We start from the raw sequence: 24,502 nt of genomic DNA on the forward strand, positions 1-24,502 counted from the left end.
TTGGAACGACTATCAGACTAATCACGTTGACCTCCTGGAACAAGCGGGCGAAAGACGACAAATTGAGCCGTACTTTGTTGATGGCGAATACCATTAAACAGAAATAGCTTATATCACTGCAAGGGGATACCTCTACGATATCCAACAGAAACTTGGACCAAGAAGAACTGAAGAAAGACGGGATCAAAGCCCACAGTTTGAAACTGCCAGTCACAGTCGATTGTCAAGAATAACAGTGCCCCCATTCAATGGCAAACCTCAACAATGGGAATCGTTCAAGGACTTATTTTGATCACTTATCCATGAGGACCCATCACTGAGAGATGTAGACAAGCTCTATTACCTAAAAACGCTGGTCACCGAAGAGGCACAGTTGGAACTCCAGACTATACCCATCACTACCGACAATTACGCCACCGCGTGGTCAACTTTAGAAGCCAGGTACGACAAAAAGTATTTGTTAGTCCAGGGACACCTACGAAGCCTTAAAAGATTGCGTAGGATCAAAGACGAGTCTCCATCCGAGCTCCAACGACTCATCGACAACCTTAAGACGCATAGAGATCAATTGCGAGCACTGGGCCGACCAGTGGACAACTGGGACGATTGGTTTGTCTCAATCGCCTCAGAGACAATGGATGCCGTTACGCAGCGAGGCTGGGAAGAGGAAGTACAACGCTTGCCCCAAAGCACAGAATCACGCGATGAGGTACATCCCTCGTTCGAGCAGCTCATTACGTATCTCCAAGGACGATGTCGCACGTTGAGATCATTAGAAATGGGTCAAGGCAAGGCATCTTACAGTTACTCGCGGTCAAACAGCGGGCAAGCACATGGTTCAACAAGGCAAGTGACCGCAGCTGCAACGGTAAACACTAAATGTGAAGCTTGCAAGGGCCCACACTACACGGGGCGCTGCGAAGAGTTCCAGAAAATGAGCACTAACCAACGACGAGATCTGGTACGAGCAAAGAGACTGTGCTTCAATTGCCTGAGACCAAGCCACATGTCATCGAACTGCCCCTCAGCTGGTTCATGCCGGACCTGTGGAAAAGCGCACCACACATTGATACATCAGGGAAACAAGCGGAAGGCTGAAGGCCCTCACACGGATGCCACACCTTTAAAACGCAGAGCCGATCCAATAACAAGAGATGACGAGATCCAATCATGACTAGCCGTGCTGCCTACAGCAAGGATCGTTATTGGTGACAAAGGAAAGTATCGAATCAAAGTGAGAGCACTCTTGGACCCATGCTCAGAGACGACACTGATTAAAGAAAGTTTAGTACGCAAGATAAGCGGTCGCATAGAACCAATCAAATTAAACGTTGTAGGAGTCGACGGAAGGCCAATGGACTCAACAAGGGTCCGCGCACAAATCTACGTGTACTCAGGTAAAGAATCAACGCCCATCTCAGTCGAGGTCTACGGGCTCAAGCACATTGGCATCACAACACCATCAGTCGCTCTCGACCACAAGGTAAATCAATTTGATAAGGGATTCAGACTAGCCGATCCCGAATTCACAAAACCAGCGGGAGTTGATATTGTACTTGGAGCTAACGTGTACAGTCGACTTCTACTTTCTGGAATTCAGATAAAAGGGTCTCTCTTATGCCAGGAGACGATCTTTGGATGGATCGTCACAGGCGTCACAAAAGACGATGAACGTCAAACCTTTACGAGTTTAACCACGACTGTCACGTCGACCTGGCGACTGTGATCACTCGTTGGAGAAGACACAAATTCGTCTATTGTGCTGACATCAAGATGATGTTCAGACAGATCCTCATCAAACCAGTCGACACCCACTTGCAAAGAATCATCTGGAGCCCAACACCGGAAGAAGCTGAGAAACATTTCCGTCTCCTTACGGTAACGTATGGAGAAACATGCGCTCCTTATCTCGCAATAAGAACCCTCCAACAACTCTGTACTGACGAAGGAGAATCATTTCCGGAAGCTGTGAAAGCCATCGAGGAAGAACTCTATGTAGACAACCTTCTTAGCGGCGCAGACAACCTTGACAAGGCCCGAAGACGCAGAGATGAGCTCATACAACTTTTAGAAAAGGGAGGGTTCGAGCTGAAGAAATGGGTGTCTAATCAACCGGACCTAATCGAAGATATTCCGCCAGAAGATAGGTTACGCCCCAGCTGGCTGCACTTGACCACTGGAGGTCTCGTCAGTGAGTTGGGCCTGGCCTGGGACCCACTTTATGATCAATTCAGATTCTCGCCCCCGAAATTCAACCAGACAGGGGACCTGACAAAACGAAAAGTGGTATCAGAACTCGCGAAGGTGTTTGATCCAATAGGTTGGCTAGCACCAATGATCCTGATCGGCAAGATTTTCGTCCAAGATCTTTGGCGGGCCAAATTGGATTGGGACGAGAAGCTGCCGATATCGATGACATCAGACTGGTTAGAATTCAGAAACAGCGTTTCTGGAATAACCGCACTAGCGCTCACTCGGTGGATAGAGTACTCGCCGACGAGCACTCAGCTTCATGTCTTCACAGACGCAAGCCGCCGCGCTATAGCAGCCACGGTCTACTCTCGCACAGTCAATGAAGACGAGACTATCTCTACCTATTTGCTAGCAGCAAAAACGAAACTTGCTCCAATCAAGGGCCTAGCGTTAAAAAGTGGATCACGAGCGACGATACCACGCCTTGAACTTCGGGCAGCTTTGCTTGGTGCTCAATTGCTGCGTGCCCAATCAGAGACACTCAAAATCAGTCTGTAGGATTTCTCGGCATGGAGCGATTCACAAGTGGTCTTGGCGTGGCTCTCCTCAGACGAGCTCGTCGATAATGACTTTGTCGATAATTACGCCGCACACATCCAGGAGCTGCTTCCCAGGGTCAACTGGCGACACGTGGACACAAAACAAAATCTAGCCGACTTAGCCACTAGGGGCAGCAGAATCGAAAACCTCAAAACGAATCATCTTTGGTGGCAGGGTCCACCTTGGCTTGCACAACCTGAACGAGAAAAGTTGATTCTCAAGAATCAAAACCTACCGGAAGCACGGTGCATGACAACGCAGGTAACACCGACTATCATCGAAAGATTCTTGACGCTATCTGCTGCAAATCATCCCCGAAGTCAACAACTCAACAAATGGCTAATCTTCCAAAAGAAAGAGTAACAGCCGCTAGACCATTCAGCAAGACCGGCGTGGATTACGCAGGCCCCTTTCAAATCCGACGTTGCAAGGGTCGAGGAATTTCTTCCACAAAGGGTTATGTGGCGATATTCGTTTGCCTGGCGACGAAGGCAATACACCTGGAGGTCGTGGGAGACCTAACCACCGAAAGCTTTTTAGGCGCATTAGCTCGATTTGTGAGCCGACGTGGACGACCTCTTGAGATGTGGAGCGACAACGCGACCAACTTCAGAGGAGCAGATCTGGAGCTCCGCAGACTCCTGCAAGAAACGAAAATCGACTGGCACAAGATAGAGTCCACATTAGCCGAGGAAAGGACAGACTGGCGATTCATTCCTCCGTCAGCACCTCATTTTGGCGGACTGTGGGAGGCTGGGGTCAAATCAATGAAGATACATCTACGACGTGTGACAGGCTCCAGAAAATTCACGTACGAGGAGTTCGCAACCATACTTTCCGAAGTCGAGATGGTACTGAACAGTCGACCTCTATTGCCACTCACTGGCGATTTAGACAACTTAGACGTGTTGACCCCAGGTCACTTTTTGATCGGCACAGCACTGACATCTATCCCTCAGCCCTCCTTAGCCGAAGAGAACCTGGATCACTTAACTCAGTGGAGACTCGTACGCGGAGCGCGTGATCAGTTCTGGCGTCGTTGGAGTTTGGATTACCTGAACACACTACAGCAACGAGTAAAATGGACCAGACCACAGCTAAATCTCGAACCAGGCAACATAGTGATAATAATAGATCCTTCATTGATAAAAGTCAATGGGAAATGACCCCTGGGTCGGATTCTTTAAGTGCACAAAGGCGCAGATGGCCTGACTCGAGTAGCGACGGTGAAAACACATAGCAGCATCTACACTAGACCGATCACGAAACTATTTCGGTTGCCAATAATGACGACAACACGGAATCAGGACGAAACGCGCCAGCACGTATGAAACGGCGGGCGGTCCACGACTTCACAGCAAAGCGAATTTCAAGATATTCAGTCGACAACCTATTTAATTAATGTAAGTTTATTGTTTCACTCGTTATTCCTTTTTTTCGTTTGTAAAACGAGGCGGGCGGAATGTTCTCTTGTTTAACGCCCCCCTCTCCGAAGAGCCAGCCCAACGCTTCAAGTAGAAGGGACGGGCCCCCTCTTCTCTCGCTCTCTTAATTGTATTTAGTTAGTTTCTGTACAGACGCCGAGTTATAAGGTCACAAATATACATTTCAGTTATCAATCAAAACGGAGTCCTTATTCATTGAATCCTTACCTTATTTTAGAACAAATTGTATTTCATAAACAAAAATATTGCAAAATTAATAAATTTTCTATTTCTTAATTACAGTTGTTTAACAATTTTCTAATTTTGTTATAAATAAAGAACAAAAATCTGCATAATTTCAATTTGACAAAACATAATATTTAACAAAATTATAGTCTTTTAATGAAAAGAAGTAAAAAAAATTCTGATGATTTCTATTTGTCATTTTAATTTTCAATTAATTATATAATATAAATAATTGAGGGTCCCTATCAAAGAACCGGTTATAAGTTTTTTAAGCTCGAAATCATTGCCCTGTAAATAAAAAATTAAACTGTTTTTAATCCCAATTTTTTGATAAACATTTGGGTAGGTAATCTTTATACCAATACAAAATGTTTTCAAGAAATTAAAATTTTAAATCCTTTTTTTATTTACAGGTCGAGAATTTTGAGTCTCAAAAACTTATAGCCGGTTCTTTGATAGGGACCCTCAATTATAACAATAATAAAATATATAATCTATCTAAAGATAACAAAAAACAAAGTACTTGTAAAAAAATTTTAAGTCGAAATATTTAAAATTGCCGTCGTGGCACTTCTTCAAGCTTAAAATTTTTAAAAATTTTTTTTACATTTGATTTTATTATTGTTTATAACAATTGAAGAAAAAAAGATATCGATAAAATCCTTCGTCAGACGAGAGTCAATACTATGTAGATGACAACCATATTTTGTTTTTTTTGTTTTAGATCACCCAGACTTGAGATTTCATGTACACCGTTTGTGCACCTAAAAAAGGACGGGCTTGCGCTTGATTTTGTTAGAAAAAAATCCGCAAAAATCGGCCTGTTTTTTCCCTTGTCACAGTAGACTTCCCCCTTAATCTGTGGAAGAAAGCCATATCACACGGTGCTTTTAAAACCGATATAACTGAAAGGTTCTTGCACCTGAAATTTTCTTCTTCATTTCGATTCATTTCTAGTACAATATTTTCCAACAAAAACGAAAATCTTATGTAGAGCGGATTTAAATAAAGTTGATTTGATAATTCAAAATAACTAAAATTCACTTTTTCTTCAAGAAATATACATTTCAGAAAGAATATCATCAGAAAAAACTTGTATATATTAAAAATGAAATTTTTTATGGTTATTATAGATGTCTTATAGGGGAGGATGGGGCAAGGATAGTTAGTTGCTGTTATGCTTAGACGGCTTGCTCAAAAATCGCGCAATTCATGGTATATTCCCATGTTGACACCAAAATATGATAGTAAAAATTGGAAGGCAATCTGTTACCATTTGCGAAGTTAGGAGTTTATTTATGAAAAAAGTCTGTTTTGCTAAAATGTCAACGTAATGTTTATCATATTGTTTTCTATATTAGAGTTTCAGAACATTTATTTACTTAAGTGTTTTCGGGAGTGGAATTTCTTGCTGAACACAAATATCGTATTTATTTTCAAATTAATTCACGTTGTTCTATAAAATTTAGAAAAAACTGAAATATGGGCTCACGGGGCAAGGATAGTTAGAGATAATACTGCACGGTTAAATTCTGTTAATGACATTGCAAATTTTGAAAATGTGTTTAATTGTTCTTTTTAGGTTGATATACATAATGGTGAGTAATTATTAGGGTGGTCCAAAAATACATGGGAAAAAAATAAAATTGGAATTTCAATGCTCTCACCCCCTAGGATTATTCTATATCAAAAATAAAAATACCCCTATTTTTTTTAAAATAAAAAAATATTTAGAGGTCGCTCAAAGCGCTGAAAGCTTCCCATGTAAAATGTATAGGGAAAAACACTTTTTCGTAGAATTGGTATAGAATCCTTGAAAATCAAAATTTTTAATTCAGCAAACTCTGTTTCTCTTCAGGAGACTTTAAAGAATAGTGCTAAATTGTTTATTTAATCACTTTTCAAATTAACTATTTTTTGTAATGCCCAAAAAACCCCATACATTTCAAAATTACAAAAAATCGTTAAAAAATATTTTTTACTATTTTTATTATTGAATTTTTTTCCTAGATTATGAATAAATAACACAAATATTGACTTTTAAACATTATTCCATGTAATTGCTAATTTGTTTAAACAAATTATTATTGTTTATTTACAACTTTTTATCTAATTGAGCTAAAGAGTTGCGATTTTTTCTCAATTTTGCAACTTTTCAGGCCGAATGTAACCAGTCACTATCAACTAACGAATAATATTAATTTTACAAATTGTTTAAACAAATTGTTATTTTAAATTTGAAGCTATCGCAGTAGTAATTTTAATGACGTAAATAAAAATTTTTGTACTTATCATTTTTATAATAATAAATTTATTGTTTACAATTTTTACTCGATAATTAAGTCTTACATTAATTATTACCTCACAAAAAAAATAAAATGTACAAAATTAAAAAAAGTTGCAACTCTTTAGCTCATTTTGATAAAAAGTGTAAGTTAAACAATAGTAATTTGTTTAAACAATTGGTAAAATTAATTTTCTTACTTAGTTGAAAGTGACAGGTTACATTCGGCCTAAAAAGTTGCAAAATTGAGAAAAAATCGCAACTCTTTAGCTCAATTAGATAAAAAGTTGTAAATAAACAATAATAATTTGTTTAAACAAATAAGCAATTACATGGAATAATGTTTAGAAATTAATATTTGTGTTATTTATTCACAATCTAGGAAAAACTTTGATAAAAATATTTTTTAACGATTTTTTTGTAATTTTGAAATTTATGGGGTTTTTTGGGGTACTATAAAAAATAGTTAATTTTAAAAAAATGATTAAATAAATAATTTAGCACTATTCTTTGAAGTCTTCTGAAGAGAATCAGAGTTTGCTGAATGAAAAATATTGATTTTCAAGGATTCTATCCCAATTCTACGAAAAAGTGTTTTTCCCCATGCATTTTACATGGAAAACTTTCAGCGCTTTGAGCGACCTCTAAATATTTTTTTATTTTCAAAAAAAATAAGGGTATTTTTTTCTCCATATAGAACAATCCTAGGTGGTAAGAGCATTAAAATTCCGATTTTACTTTTTTTGGACCACCGTAGTAATTATATACGAAAAACGAAGCTCATTGACCAAGAAATTGGTGGTCGTCTGAAGAAAATTGGTTAAACCTCTAATTCTAGTTCAGATGAATTTTGATACAATAATTGAAATTCAGAAAATGTTCAATACATATTTTTAATACTTAAGATGTCAATATTGAATAGTCTAAATTCAATAAAATAAAGAAAACGAAAATTTACTGATTTTTTATAAAATTTTTAGCATTCGGATTTTTTTAACTATAGATAGAGTGTTGTGGGGTGATGTACAACGTTTTTTTCGTTGGACGAAAAACATGTCAAATAATTGAATTTTTAAATATTTCAAAATTAAATGACTTAGAGGCATTATAATAGAATATTTATGCATTATTAGATTTTCAGAATTTTAAATTTTTCCCACAAATTTTTCGCTTTTTCAAAAACGTCTGTTTTTTTATTTTTCAAAAAAGTTGGGGCGATGTGCAACACCAGTAAAATTCAGGTATGTAATGCATAAATATCAATGTAAATCTCTTTAATTATTAATTTTAGGCTTTTTCAATGCAAACTAATCAAAATCTGCCAACAAAAAATTTACTAAGGCATACCTTAGTAAATTAGTACCTTAGTAAATTTTAATTTAATTTTTTTTTTTAGTAAATTTTTTTAACTATAGTTGACCTCTGAAAAGTGGAGATTTCACAAAAGAAAAAAAATATTTTTTTGTTTAATTTTTTATTTATTCATAACTGAATAAGGAATATAATTGAAGGAATATAACTCAGAATTTTTTATTTATCATGTGAATCGCAGTTATGGCACGTGAAGTATAAAAAAGAAAAAAGTGTTGCACATCACCCCAAATATGATATTTTGCGAAAAATGATTTGTACGCAATACAATACAATGGAAACACAAAATATAAACAGATATTTAAAAACACCTAAAAACCAACAATAAACACATTCTTATCTATAAAATAAATTAAAACCCTTCACGAAATTTCCTGCTCGAGAAATTTCAGTCAACTTACGTACAGCAAACCTAGCTGCGAGCAGTCTCGTGAGTTATATATAAAAAACAAGATACTGAGGACACAAACTAATGGCAATACTTGGTTCTTTTCAATATCAAACTGTAGATCAGAAATCGGCGGTGTTGCACATCACCCCATGTTTCACATCACCCCACAACACCCTATAATCTGTAAATATAACACAACCCGAAAAAAGTATCCTGCGCAAAAGACCACAGTGCCATAACCCCATGTATTTTGGTGGGCCCCGAGTTACAAGATTTAAGCCAATAGAATGAAATTTAAAGTTTCTTGTCCGCCATATTGAAACCGCCATTTTGAATTTTTAAAAATGAAGTTAATATTTGTAGCCAGCGACCTCAAAAACCTCCGAGTAACAAGTTTCAAGTGAATTTGATCAATTTTAAAAAATAAGTCGGGCATATTGAATCCGACATTTAAAATTTTTTTAAATGAATTTTATATTCGTAATCAGCGACCTCAAAAACCCCGGAGTGACAAGTTTTAAATGAATTCGATGAATTTTTGTAAAACTCGTCCGCCATATTGGATCCGCCATTTTGAATTTTTGAAAATAAAGTTCATATTCGTAATCAGCGACACCGAAAACCCCCGAATAACAAAATTCAGGCGAATCCATTGACTTTTCGGCAATGTGAAGAATGTTGCCCAACATTTTCAAATTTTACATTAGATTTGACGCCATATTTGTCCGCCATCTTTAAACTTTTTATTCTACTTTACTTTTCTCGAAAGTGTATAATTTTTATGCACCGATGGTTGAAAATAGAATTTTAGTCTTACACTTTATCGAGGTGAAAAAAAATGTCAAACTTGAAAAAATGAAATTATTTTGTGTTTTTTGACATTAAACCCGCCATATTTAATTTTTGTTTAGACGAAATTTATTTTTGACCCCGGAATCGGAAAGAGTACATCCGAAACCTTAAGAAAATGTACTTCTGGTATTAATTGTCAACAGTTTTATTTATTATTACGTAGCTTGAAAATGACAAAAGAATTTTCACGAGTTGGGCGTTAATGGGTTAAGACGGTGATTTTTGTGACACGAGTGGAGGTCGAGGGCGCCCCAAGACCTGCACTCGTGTCACAAAAATCACGGTAAACAAATTGGCTGCCTTTATTCCCATGTTACTTACGATATTTTTTATTTCTATTGCACAAAAGTAGCGATTTCAGATAGCAGACGACAAGGAGTTTGACTTGTTCGACTTGTATAAAAATGGCGGCCGTTTTCTCATATGGGCAAAAATAATGCATGAGATCAGCTGTTATTTTCTCACATGGGAGAAAATGGTCGCCATTTTCATAGGGTCGAACAAATGTGTGACTTTACTCCCTGTCATCAGCTATCTAAAAGCGCCATTTTTGTGCATGTGGGATAAAAAAGCCATTCTATAACGTTCTAAATAACATAAAATTATAGGAAAACGATCGATAATAGTACATTATGCAACAAGGGAGGTACGTCCGAGTTTATGTACCGAGCACAATATTGAAAAACGAGTCGTAGCACGAGCAAAGCGTATTATAGTTACTCTATGCTACCTGTACCGGTGCATGCTAAGTTCTTCCATATAACCCAGCTGGTCAATAAAGTGCCCTAAGGAGATAAAGGGTACTTTATTGACCTGTGAGCTGTCAATAATGTACCCTTTATCTCCCTAGGGCTATAATGGTTACTTTATTGACTGCTGGGTTATAAGGGGGAACTTAGTACGCGCCTGTACAGATAAATAAAGTGACCATAATACGCCTGAGTTGTATAAACACAATTAAATACTTGCTGACTTGATTAAATTCCATTTTGTTACTATTTTCGACCAATTCGCTTAGGCGGCCAACTTAGGACCACTCTTCCCTATGAATTTTGATAAATTTTCATCTGAATCATTAGTTTTATTGTACTTATGTGAATAAGAATCTTTAGTTTAAATATGTGTCCAACTTCAGATGCTTTTTAATTTCACAATTTCAATAAGAAATGGATTTAATAGCGAACTACGACAATAAAGATAAAAAAATTAATAATATTATTTACATTTTATATTACGATGTTATTTTGTTTGGATTTGTAATTTTAGTGAGAACTTATTTTGTTTTTTTGAAAAAATCCATTCATATAATTTTATAATTATTTATTAGCTTTCGCCCGTCGACGACAGGCATCCTCAGATAATTTTAAACTGAAATTACATACAATTATTAATGAAAGAAATATATTAAAAAATATCTAGAAGAACATAACCTATAACATAACCTATAACTTACCAAGAAGGTTTCTTCCCGGAAATTTACTAAAAATATAATTCAAAAAAACACATCTTAATTTGTCAACAAGGACAAATTTAAAATAAAACATGTTGTTAATAATAAAAAAAAAAAATTTACAAACGGAAAAAGAAGAGGAAAGAAAAAACATGTGTTCGCATGCTTGATCCCTCTTGTTCAACTTGTTCAAATATATTGGTGAATTACAGTGATAGTAAGTGAAACTGAAAAGTACCTCTATATATGGTAAGGAAGAAACCCATACAGTAGGTAAATTCAAATTTCAAATAAGCAGTAATCTAAGAAAATTTTTAATACAAAATAAATATATTAGTTAATTAGTACTGAGAATTAATGAATGATAAAACTGATTCAAATTATTTAAATCAGTCTGTTTATTAACAGAGTTTTCGGACTTGAGAATGTGAAACATCTCTCTAAATTTCCTTCGTCTGTAATTTCGTTCGTTACATATGATGTTTGTTGCTTCGAAATTAAAAAGATGGTCATTCTCATGTGCATGAGTGACCAAAGCTCTTTTTCTACTATCATTTCTACAATCCCTCTTATGTTCACTTAGTCTGTCTTTAATATATCTACCAGTCTCACCAATGTAGCAAGCTCCACATTGGCAAGGTACACAATAAACCAAATGCGATTTTAAATCAAAAGAAGTAGGGTCTTTATTTTTTGAAAAAATTTTAAACGGATCCTTATCATAAGAGAAAACGACGCCAACATTGTACTCATTAAATAAATTTTTAAAAAAATATTGCAGCTCATTTACGTAAGGCAAAACGACTACATTAGAGGAAGAAAAAGGTTCTTTGATATTATTATTATTAGCATTGTTATTTAATAAAAATTGGTAACGTAAATTAATATATTTATTTAAAAAGGTTACAGGGTAATTATTTTCAATTAGGATATCGTGAACAAATTTCAAATTATCATTAAAAAATTTTTTATCAGATAGTTTAATGGCTCTGTCCACCAAGCCATAAACAATGGAAATTTTATCTTTAACAGAAACATTAGAATTGTAGTTTAAATATCTACCAGAAAAAGTATCTTTGTGATACCAATCAGTCATGATAGAGTTGCTCTCTCTTATTAGAAGGGTGTCCAAAAAACTAATGCGACCATTATTTTCAATTTCAATTGTAAACTGTATATTATTATTATAGCCATTGAAGGCATCAAGAAGACAATTAACGTTATCCTTGTGGATACATGTAATAACATCATCCACATACCTAAAATAAAAAATACATTCAAAATCCAATTTCTTAAGAACATCCGATTCAAGTTTCTCCATCACTAAGTCAGCTATGGTGCCAGATAATGGAGAACCCATCGGAGTACCAAAAATCTGTTTATAAAATTTACCATTGAATGAACAATACGCACTATCAATACAAAATTCTAAAATGTCTAAAAATATATTGTCGGGAATATCTGTGTGCTGCCTGATTTCTCTCCATTTTAATTTTGTGCATTTCAAAACTAATTCTTTAGGAACGTTTGTAAAAAGTGATTTAACATCAAATGAGACCAAAATGAAGTCGTTAGGAATATGAAAATCTTTAATTTTATTTATAAACTCAAAACTATTTTTTACATGAAACTCTGAATTTCTAATAATTTTCTTAATGGGCGTACTAATGAATTGTGACAAATTGTTAGTTGGTGATCCACAAAAAGAAGTGACTGGTCTCATTGGAACCTGTGATTTATGAATTTTTGGCAGACCGTAAAATTTAGGAGCTACCGAATTATAAGATTTAAGATGCTTCGACATTGGACAATTTATATAGGAATTCTTGAGAAGCAAATCAACTTTGGCATTCATTCGTCTTTGTATAATTTGAGTAGGATCTTTGTTTACTTGTTTATAAATATTACCATCATTTAAGAGGGTTAAACATTTATCTACATATTCATCCTTATCCAAAACAACAGTGACATTACCTTTGTCGGCTTTACAAACTACTATGTTTTTATTTTCTTTAAGAAATTGTCTAGTTTTATTACCAATAGTATTATATATAGAATTGTTAAAAATATTATGATTATTGTTTAAATAATTTTGTAAAGCACCTGTTAACTTGCTTCTGAAAACATCCCTTTTATTATCCGGGATGAGATTAATTCTCTCCTCAGTCATGGTCAGAGCGTCCTCAACGACAGCAGATTTATCCGACGGATTAATATAAAATTTATCCCCCAGACTTAAAAAGTATGAAACATCTTGTGGAATGGTCACACTTGATAAGTTTCTAATCCATTTCGGATTTGGTTTTTTATTAAAATGAAAATTGTAATATTTCTTATTTAACCAATCAAATTTCGAAATACTCTTGTCAATAAGCTTCTTTTCATAACCATCCAAAAAATTTTCTTGGCAGGTAAAAAAATAATGACACATTTGTTGGTCACTAATCAACAAATCAAACAAACAATTTATTTTATTATTATATAAAACAAAATTTATTTAAAATGAAAAGAGAAACAGTTATAAAAATAGTATGGTAATAAAATGAGTTAGGTTTTACTCTCAGCAATTTTAAATATTTTTTTTTATAACCAATATTTTTTCCTCTTCTCTGCCAAGACACACAAAATACTGTAAGGCCTTTGACCGGTCTTATTTTTGTAAGGTGGTCTTTAACCTGATACATTATAAAATATAAAAACAAATTATAAACAATTGTCAACGACTGAGTTCCTGTCTTGTAAGACATGTCGTTAAAAATTCAGCTTTTTTAAGGTATGAAAAATAAGGTAGGAGTACTTTTGAAGGATTTGTTTGTACTCCATTATCATGTATATTGTATCTGGTATCAATAAACAAATTTAAAAAAGAGCGTTTGTCTGGTAGGTCGTAGGTTCAATTCCCGCGTGCGTCAGATTTTCTTTTGTCACGATTTAATTACAAAAACTAAAAATCGTTAAATAACGATGTTATTTATTAATAACTGAACTTGTTTGTTATTAATAAATAACAATATATATTAATAATATTTATTAATTTAATTTTGAAAAATAAAGTCGAGGGTAAGTTGGGGGCAAAGATGAGGGCAAACGTGAGGGCCCTCAACGATGAGCATATCGTTTCCATTAGGTGCCTCGCCTGGATCACCCACATGGGCCCCTCATGGATGTGGGCGATCCATGCGGGCCCCCTCTGTGGACCAACACCTCTTTTCCACACGGGTTTGTAAAAAAAATTACAATGAATTGATAAAATTATATTGGACAATTGTTTGAATATAAGCATCATATGGACTTTTAAAAATTAAATTAACCCTTTTTTGAAATCAAAGTGAATTAAGACTATGTTGGACAAACAATTGAATAGACACCATATGGCACAATTTGTTGAATTAACGCTTTATTGCAATGGCGTTCGAGTAAACACTATATTGACGAGGGCGTCGAGTTATGTTATTATGCTGGTCTCCTGTTTCCAAAAACGCAATTATGCGATTATATTTTATATTATTCTTTACTTTAATAACCATTTTAATGATTTTTCAGTTATTGCACTTTGAAATGCAATACTAAAAATATTCAAATTTGATGTTTTCTCAAATTTGATATAAAATTTTTAAAATACCTGAAAGCAGCCCATTTCATCGACTCCATCGCAATTATGTGGTTGAGATGCTGAACTGCTTCGACCTTCATTTTCCCCAGCACGTTTTTGCAAATATTGTTGGTAGTTTTGGAAATCGTAAACTGGAGGTGGAGACCCAGTGACAGGGTCTCTTGGTCCAGGGAATCGATTATTTTGATTTTCTTCTAAAAATGTATCTGGGTAAAAAATTTCAGCCACAAGTAAACTCGTCCATCTAGGAGATGACAAGCATCCACCATCTAAGTAGTGACATCGCGATTGCCTGCGTGAAAAAAGAATATATTATTTTGAATTTGGTTGAAAATTAAAAAACAAATTTTAATTGAAATTTTTAAATTGACTTCTAACATTCCGTTAAATGAGAATTTTACTAAAGATTCATTTCTAGAAAGGAAAAAGGGTAAATTCAATATTCTCTGTACTGAATATTTTGTAAAATAAACATTCAATTACTAAAAAATTGTAAAGTAATAGAAATTCAAGTTAATTTTAATTCGGCTAGAAAAAATTTTAGCAAATGAGTGTTAAGGCTTTTTAGCCCTGAGTTTCAAATATTAAATTAATTGGTTATTTACATGCATCTTGTAACTTCAATAGTCTGAGTGAAATAGCCTTCATAAGGAATTTGTACAACATAACGCCAAACTCCTTGATAATTTTTGGCAAAAACGGGTGTCGCATATTCAACTTTTGCAGGACAAGGCGTTGGAGGTCCTGTGTATTCAGGTTTCTCTTGAGGTGTAGGTCGTTCTCTTTGATAATATTCAGATGGTGGTATTTCATCTCGTCTTTCGGCAGCTGCAGGTGTAAGTGACTCTCCTTGAATAGCTTTGTATAACATACACATTCTAAAATCAAAAAGTTTTTCAAATTTTCATTTTATTTTTGTAATTATTGGGCATTGAATAACATGTCCTTAAGGATTTCATTCAAATATTCTAATCAAATAAAAATCAAATTCTTATTAAGTATTCTTTATTTTCAGTTCATCTCGACAATAATTGAGGCTCCGGATCTTAAAAGGGCACTTTCAGCATTAATTTTAAATGGTACAAGTGCCCTTTTAAGATCCGGGGCCTCAATTCTACTTATGTACAAATGAAAAAAATCATATAAATTACAATGTGGAATGGAAAGAATCTTGATAGATCGATCTATTTGGTGACTGACCGGTGCGTAGATTGAGTTACAGAATACATACAAGCGTTTTTAACCCTCCATCCGTCGCACCTTTTTTTGTAACGCGATCCGTCGCAGGTGAGGGAAATTCTCACCCTCATAAATTAGTCCAAACTTGTTCTAAAATGCCAAATTTTTTTTTTAATGTTCATTAGAATTTCTAAACAACCTATTGGTTGTTATATATACGCGGTCAGTCGCATGGTGAGAAGTTCCCTCACTTCGCGTCAAAAATCCCCGACATTTGCTGCTTTCAAATTCAATAACAAAGAAATTAAAATATAAAAAAACACCAAAATTGTTTTAATGTAAAGAAGAAGAGTGCCGTAAAAGGTACTGAGAATATGAAATTATAATTTTTTGTATTTTAAAAGTTATAAATTAAAAAAGAAACTGGGTGAGGGAAATTCTCACCATGCGACGGATGGAGGGTTAAAGACTAAAAATTTAAAAAAACATTTTTTTCAAGTTAAATTCATTTCTAATTTTTATGTGTAGGTATCAATTTTAAAGTAATTATTACTTAATAGAGGAAATTTTTTTTTATTTTTGTGGCCTATTAGCTTATATTTATTTATTAACATCAAAAGAATTTTGACGAGTTTCGATGCAGTATTCTGCATCCTCATCAGGAAAAATTTGACCACCCTTCGGGCAGGCAGAGTTCATCGAGCTCCGTGGATAGATGCGTGCTTTGCGCGCAAATAGCTCGCAGTGCGGCGTCTAACATCGTGCACTACTAGCGTTTTCGTCGTGTTTATCAGTAGGGGAGACTGGGGTAAACCCGCTCACTTTTTTTCAGATCGGTGAAAATCTAAGAAATTATTCTCCAAATCCAAGTTAATTTATATCATTTGAAAGCTTATGATTTCTACTAAAAAAATAAAAAAGAGTTTTTGATTTATCTTTTTTAGTTTTTCTTAGAGAAAATTTTTAATACGCATATTATACCAAATTTCGAAATCACAATTTTCCAAGGTAAGCCCGCTCACTTTATCTTTTCAAGACCGAACAGTTTTATTTTTTAAATATTAAAATAATAAACTATGAAAAATGTCCATAAATATTATTGGTAACATAATTTTAGAACGATTAGAAAAAAACTATGCCATTTCGACTAAAAACAAATAAACAATTCATTGGTAAGTTAATTTGTTTATAACATTAATAAATAATATTTTTTGAACAATATTTATGTACAGCTGTTAATAGTGACGTAATTCTAAAGCCAGTAGAAAAGAAACAAATTTTCGCTTGTCCCATTCAAAAAACAAATAACTTTCAGAGCAAATTTAGAAAACACGTAAATTTCAGAGACAATGTAAAAAACACGTAACATCTAAAGCGTTTTAGAAATCGCGTAACACTTACAACATGTTTAGAAACAACATAACTCGATTTTTTTGAGTTTGGACATTTTTATCGTATTCGATAGAGGATAAATTTATCTTTTTATTAATTAGTTGTTTTTAGTAAAATTAAATGTAGTTAAAAAATTATATTCGTTTTACGAAATGACATATTGTGCAATTGGTAAATTTAGTCCGTGCAAAAAACACGTAACTTCAATACTGAAAAAAAATTTGATAGTGATTTGTCATAATTCGTAGTGGTTAAGTTCGTGTAAACAATACTTTGACGCACAGAAAGTTACTGTCATGTTTGGAAAATACTTTTAAATAGTTGTAAGTATACTTACTTATCTTCTCATATTTTATATAATAATATTAATTATATTAAATCAAAGCATTATTTTTAAATTAAATACATTTGTCTTAAATATTTATTGTATGTTTAGATTCTAACATTTTAACCCCTAAATATCAAAACATTTTAAAACTCTATTCTACTATCCAGCATAAATTTTATTTTTTCATTTAGAAATGATTATACGGCGTCTTCATAGAATAAGTTATTTTCAAATATGGAAGAAGGAAATGAAAATTCGTGTCAATCATTTAATCCTGACGAAGATGATCTCCAAAGTAACTACCAGATAGAAATACTTTTATTTAATTATTATTATTATTATTTTATTTAATTACTTTTTATTTACTTTTATTTCTTTTTATTTTTTTTTATTTATTTATTTTTTTTATTTTTTTATAAACTTCATCATTGGTTTCCGAAAATTTTTTGATAAATAATTTATTAATTATTAATGAAATAGAAAATATATAAAAAAGGAAAATTTATATTAAATCACTGGTTTTAATCATGTTTGTTCTATTGTAGGTGAAGAAAATTTTGAAACGAATTTTGATGCGAGATTTCATTTACTGCTTGACAATATTAGAGAAGAAAGACCAATTTCTGATGAGATCTCTTTTCATAATCCAGCATATGAAAATTTGAACACTTTGCAGCCTAATCCTTCAACTTCAACATTATCCGGAGTTAATATTGATGGCGAAAATGACGCAATGGTACCTGAATCAAATCAGAAATTAACTCGAAAACGTGTGGCTAAGCCTGAAATTTGGAAAAAAATGTATTGAAAGAGCAATTTGCTAAAGGATTAGAACACGAACGTACGAATAAGAATGGGGAAGTTATTTCCAGAAGATCTCGCAAATTACAAGCCGGGTGTGATTTAAGTTGCCGCCGAAAATGTCATTTAAATATTACAGAAGCTGATAGACAAATTGTTTTTCAAAAATTTTGGGAAATTCCTACTCAGGTTGAAAAATGGGGATTCATATTAAGGAATTTAAAAATTAATGAAATCGAAAAATCTAATCTATCAACCCCGAAAAAGAAATCAACAAGAAGTTTCTTTCTTCCAGGACAAAATGGATTAGTACAAGTTTGTAAAGTCATGTTCCTGGACATTTGGACATTACCGATTCTTGGGTTGAAACTGTTGTTAAAAAGCAGGAAGACAGAGGTTTCATTACACCTGACATGCGTGGTAAGAATTCTAGGCCTAGCTCGTCTACCACTGAAGGATTGAAGGTGTTTATCAGGAATCACATTGACAGTCTTAAGCGAATGCCTAGTCACTATTCGAGACAAAATTTCACAAAAGAATATCTTGTTCAAGATTTTCAGTCAGTAGTTGATTTACATGCAAATTACGAACAGTGGATGTCACAAGAACATCCAGACGAAAAGGTTGCAACTGAAAGACAGTACAGGGATGTTTTTAACTGTGAATATAACATCAGTTTTTTTCTTTTGAAAAAAGATCTCTGTGATGTTTGCGATACTTGGAAAAACACACCTGAAAATGAACGAGAACCAATCCAAATAAGTTACTCGAAACATATAATGAATAAGGATACAGTTCTCGTAAAGAAAGATGCGGATACAAAAGTGGCACGACTTCAAACAAGCACTAATCTCGTGGTTGCTCATTTTGACTATGAAAAGGCTCTTATTTGCCCTAAAGCGAACGCCTCCGTTTATTATTATAGAAGAAAGTTATCTGTCAACAATTTCACAATTGTCGATGTTGGCAGATTTGAAGACTGTTGTTATGTATATGATGAAACAATCGCGAAAAAAGGGTCAAACGAGGTAGCCAGTTTTCTTCTTCATTTTATGAAGCGAAAAGTAGAAGCTGGAATAACGGAATTTAGGTTCTACAGTGATAACTGTGTTGGGCAGAATAAAAATCGAAATGTAACTACTGCGTTCTTGTACGCAGCAAGCAAATTTAATGTCAAAATTGTACACACGTTTTTAGAAAAGGGCCACACTTTTAATGCTGCCGACACAGTTCACAGCTTAATTGAAAGAAAAACGCGACCGCTACAACTTTTTACACCATCCATGTGGTATGACAGCATTGCAGCAGCGAAGAGGTCAAAACAACATCCAATTGTCTTAGTAAAAGTTAATCAAGAAATTATTTTTGATTGGAAGGATCTTTCTGACAAGTTGAATCTCGATAATGATGTTAATAAAAGTCACATTCCCTGGACGAAAATAAGGCAAATTTCAGTTGAAGGTTCTACTCCTCATGAGTTTCAATTCAAAGTGAACTTTGATGATAACCCGATTACAGTATCAACAAAAGGTGCTGGACGACCTGTTAATTTCGATTCTTATGAATTGAAAAATGTTTACCAAGAAACAATGTTTACCAAGAAAAATGTTTTCCAATCTCTAAATTAAAACACAAGGACTTGATGCTCTATTGTGATCAGAATCATATTCCTGTGGAACATCACGATTATTACAAGGGATTACATACTTCGGAAAATGTAATTGAATCAGATGAGGAAGAAACAGTCAAAGAACCTGTCATTGGAAGAGAACGAAAAAGAAAAGCTGTTTCATCTAAGCAGAAACGCACTTACAATAAAAAAAGTCAAAAGTCAAAAAAATAATTTCAAAACGTTTAAAAATAATTTTTTAAGTTGTTTCAATTTTATGATTAATTCTACAAAAAACACTTATTAATGTTGTGTATAATTTAATTTAATAATTAAAAATTAAAAAATATAACAAATTGTATTTTATTTCTAAAATTAATTAAATAAATGTTGTCATTATTGAAAAATGTAATAATTAATAATTAAAAAATATGACAAATTGTATTTTATTTCTAAAATTAATTAAATAAATTTTATAATTATTGAAAAATTTAAATAACAGAAAAGAAGCTTGTAAAATAATTACAAGGAAAAATTTTGAAATATGACTTTACATTTGTGGTTAGAGATAAATAATATTTTTAATATTTTACTTTTTATTAATAATAAAAATTAATGATAATTTACATTAATTATAATTATGTTAATCTTCAATTTTAAACTTATAAATTTAAAAAAATTTTCAAAAATAATCATTTTTGGGTTCATAATGTTCGACAATGCAGTTTTCACGTAATTATTTAGGGGTTATCAAAAGGATTTTTGTGATCCGCGCTACATTTACAAATACAGAAGGTTATAAACTTCATATTTGCATGGATTTAAAGGTGATTTATTCATGTTTCGAATTATCAGAATATTTTAAATATTAAAATTGCTATTCTGAAAAATCGCAAAAATACGTTTACGTGTATTCTTAATACGTTGTAAGAGTTACGTGGTTTCTATTTGGACTTGGAAGTTACGTGTTTTCTATTATGTCTCTGAAGTTTACTTGTTTTCTAAATTTGCTCTGAAAGTTATTTGTTTTTTGAATGGGACAAGCGAAATTTTGTTTTACTACAAACAAGCGAACTATTTATTTGAAAATTTAGCTTAAAAAATTAAAAGTTGTTCAAAATTATAAAAAAAATTTTATTGTCGAAATATCAATTTTTGTCTTTCATGTTAATACTCCTAGAATTTATGCAATATCGAGAAGAAACAAATTTTTACATTCTCATCATATGAGAAGGTATTAGTTTTATGCAAATTTTGACTTTTGCTAATTTTATGAAATCTTCACGTTTTGGAGTCCCCTGAACCCAAAAAACATGGTTTGGCGATGGTGTCTGTCTGTATGTCTATCTGTAGACACAAAATGTTGTTCCCATGATAACTTTTGAAAAACTTATCGGATCGTTTTTAAATTTAACTCTCTTGAAGTTAGTGTAAAAATGAAGGCTAACTTTGTTAACCAGCCATTTTCGTTAAAAAATACAAAAAATACAGTAGTTTCAAAATTTTAAAAACTCAATTTTTTCAAATTTTCAAATTTTTAACTTCATACTATTTTAGGTTAGGAAAATACAAACAACTTTTCTCTATAATATTTTTTCATAGAAACTTATTTTTTTTTAAGTTCTTGGGTTTAAAAAAATTGTATTGATTTTCTAAAATGTTAAAACTAAAACATATTCATAAAAATTTTAACATTTTAGAAAATCAATGAAATTTTTTTAACACAGTTGGTCTGGTTTGACCCTTTTTTAAATTTAACTCTCTTGAAGTTAGTGTAAAAATGAAGGCTAACTTTGTTAACCAGCCATTTTCGTTAAAAAATACAAAAAATACAGTAGTTTCAAAATTTTGAAAACTCAATTTTTTCAAATTTTCAAATTTTTAACTTCATACTATTTTAGGTTAGGGAAATACAAACAACTTTTCTTTATAACATTTTTTCATAGAAACTTATTTTTTTTTAAGTTTTTGGGTTTCAAAAAATTGTATTGATTTTCTAAAATGTTAAAACTAAAACATATTCATAAAAATTTTAACATTTTGGAAAATCAATGAAATTTTTTTAACACAGTTGGTCTGGTTTGACCCTTTTTTAAATTTTAATTTTTAATCCTATCTTGTTGAAAATGGTTTTTTACATTCTCATCACATGAGAAGGTATTAGATTTCGTGGATAATTGACTTTTGCTAATTTTATGATAACTTTGGGTTTTAAGGTGCCCTGAATTCAAAAAACATGGTCCGGCGATTACGTCTGTCTGTATGTCCGTAGACAAAAACTTTGTTCCCACGATAACTTTTGAAAAACTTAGTTTTTTCAAGTTTTTTCGAATTTTTGACTTTTTGTCTCATCTCAGTGGAGGTGATTTATTTTTGCTTCTTAAAACGACGTGTAAACTTTGGAAGATTGTTTTTATTTTCTTAGTTCAAAATCTTTTTTGAAATGCTGTGCTATTTTTTATTATTTTTTTCTAATTTGGGTGTCCTACCTTTGGTTTGCTTACAATTTCTAAGCAAAGAATGCACGTTAATACCTAAAGTAATTCTCATACTGTTGAAAATGACCTTTAAAATAAGAAGAGGAGCATTAGAAAACGTTTATTATTTTATAAGTTATTCAAATATTTGTATAGCATTAAAAATGGCGATTTATTAAAAATGTCGATTTTGTCAAAATCGCTAATTGAATTTTTTGTTTAAGCTCAAAATAACATAATATAATAACAATATTTATTAATATATTTAATAAATTATGTATAAAATAATACATTATAATATTCTATAAAATTTAAATGTTTTTTTACAAAAATAAATTTTGTCCTTTCTGAAGGACGGTTGCCGTACTGTCGACAAGACGCCGTAATGTGCAGAGGCGCGTCCTGCCGGAATCGAAATGATTTTTTTGTTTCTTACTTCCAATTCAGGTGGCGTGCCGACTCCTGCTTACTTCCTGTTCCGTTTTATCTCATTACTTTTAGAGTCTTGAACTCGCGACAGATAATTTTTATAAAGGGTTGGAGGAGGGGTTTGACCTATTCGGACGAGAAGACTCATATAATTGAAATCGAACTTCACTTATGTAAGTTCGTTTGATTTTACAGTTATATTTCGTCTTCTCGTCCTCTAGGTCAAAAGGTGTAGACTTTCAGAGGATCTGTTGCGAGTTAAAAAAGAAATTTTTTACCTTCGAAAGAACAAAATTTTATTTTTATTTTAGAACACTTTTGAGTCTGTTAACAAACTAAATGAACTTATGTATTTAAAATACTTTTTGCAAACTGAGTAGGGTCCTTTAGTGGACAATTATAGAAACGTGTAAATACTTTTGAGGACGGTGTCCATCCAGCGGCCTTTCTGATCTCCTCTACACTGACTCAACTCCTTAATGCTGCGGATGTAGAGGCATGACGGGTACTATACGATGTGAACACTTGTGAATCAATACCCGCTTCCTCCAACGTCTCTTTTATCCATCTGCTGATGGTCTGGCTACACGCTGCTCTATGAGGCTTCTTGAAACTTATAAATATCCTTTTTTCCCCTCTTGGCCTGATAGTCTTCGTCATTTTTAAATAATCTTTTAATGTTTTACCTACACAAAGTAAAGCATCTTTCTCGAAAAAGGCCAAGGCACGACACAAAGTTCGCTTGGTAATTCGTGCCGTGCCTAGGCACGACACGAAATCGTGTCGTGCCTTAAATATTGCTTTTGAGATTCTACACAATATTCCATGCGTGCCTTTAAAACGTGCCTTGGCACAACACATTTCAAAAATTTTATTTGTGTCTTGGCACGGCACGAATTACCAAGCGTTATTCGTGTCGTGCCAAGGCACGGCACGGGCACGATACGAATTTTCGTTTTTTTTCGTGTCCGTGTCGGTCCCTGAAATAAACAATAATAATTTGTTTAAACAAATTAGAAATTACATGGAATAATGTTTAAAAATTAATATTTGTGTTATTTATTCATAATCTAGGAAAAAACTTTGATAAAAATAATAAAAAATATTTTTTAACGATTTTTTTGTAATTTTGAAATTTATTTCAAGCAGTCCTTGATCTTCTTTTTCATTTTTCAGGTTAACCATTTCTGTCAGCACTGTACCTAACACCGAAATACTCTTGCCAAGTTGATTCTGAGCTAACATTTGATACGCATCTCTTTTGATTGAAATGGCGCTCATTGAAGATTGGACATGTGGTCCTAGTTTAGGAGCCTGCAGCATAAAGCAATTTTCTGCTGGTGAAAATTTCTTCAAAGTTTCCTCTTTTTTGTCTTTAGGTAATCCGTTCTGCAAAATATCTGTCCGCTATTGCTCGATAAATCGGAGGTCCTACACATATATTTTTGAAAGGGTCTTCTCCTAATAATTTTTGTTTCTCGAGCGTCTTTGAGAATTCTGACTACAACGTGATGAACTTCCACGAGCTAGCTCACCGTTGTCTCTATCAGGGGTTACACTCGATTTTTAGAAATAACGATGATCCTTTCGACGCTTTTTTCTATCTTCTTCTCCATAAGATGAATCACGAGAACGTGATCGACGCCTTTTTTTCAATTTTCTTTTTATCTTATCTAACTCTTTCCATAACACTTTATTTTCACGCTTTGATTTTTTTTCTCCGTTTATCAACACTCGAATAACTCGAATTACTTTCGTCGGATGAATTTATTTTCACTTAATTTTCTTTGACCGAGCAACTAACGTTACTACACCTTTTGACCTAGAGGACGAGCAGACAAAATATAATCGAAATTATAAAAA

The 24,502-nt window shown here is 33.0% G+C and overlaps 1 protein-coding gene across 1 annotated transcript in view; it reads right to left on the reverse strand.

Moving 5' to 3' along the window:
* Positions 1 to 24,502, reverse strand: part of LOC122500436 — a 146,465-nt gene that overhangs the window by 27,168 nt on the left and 94,795 nt on the right. Inside the window, exons 6-7 of the mRNA XM_043609361.1 lie at positions 15,030 to 15,302; positions 14,434 to 14,716 (exon numbers count right to left, since the gene is read on the reverse strand). Of these exons, the coding sequence (XP_043465296.1) occupies positions 14,434 to 14,716; positions 15,030 to 15,302 (556 nt within the window). The remainder of the gene's footprint in view (positions 1 to 14,433; positions 14,717 to 15,029; positions 15,303 to 24,502) is intronic.

The sequence above is a fragment of the Leptopilina heterotoma genome, unplaced genomic scaffold, assembly GCF_015476425.1.
Source record: "Leptopilina heterotoma isolate Lh14 unplaced genomic scaffold, ASM1547642v1 Lhet_186, whole genome shotgun sequence".
NCBI lineage: Eukaryota > Metazoa > Arthropoda > Insecta > Hymenoptera > Figitidae > Leptopilina > Leptopilina heterotoma.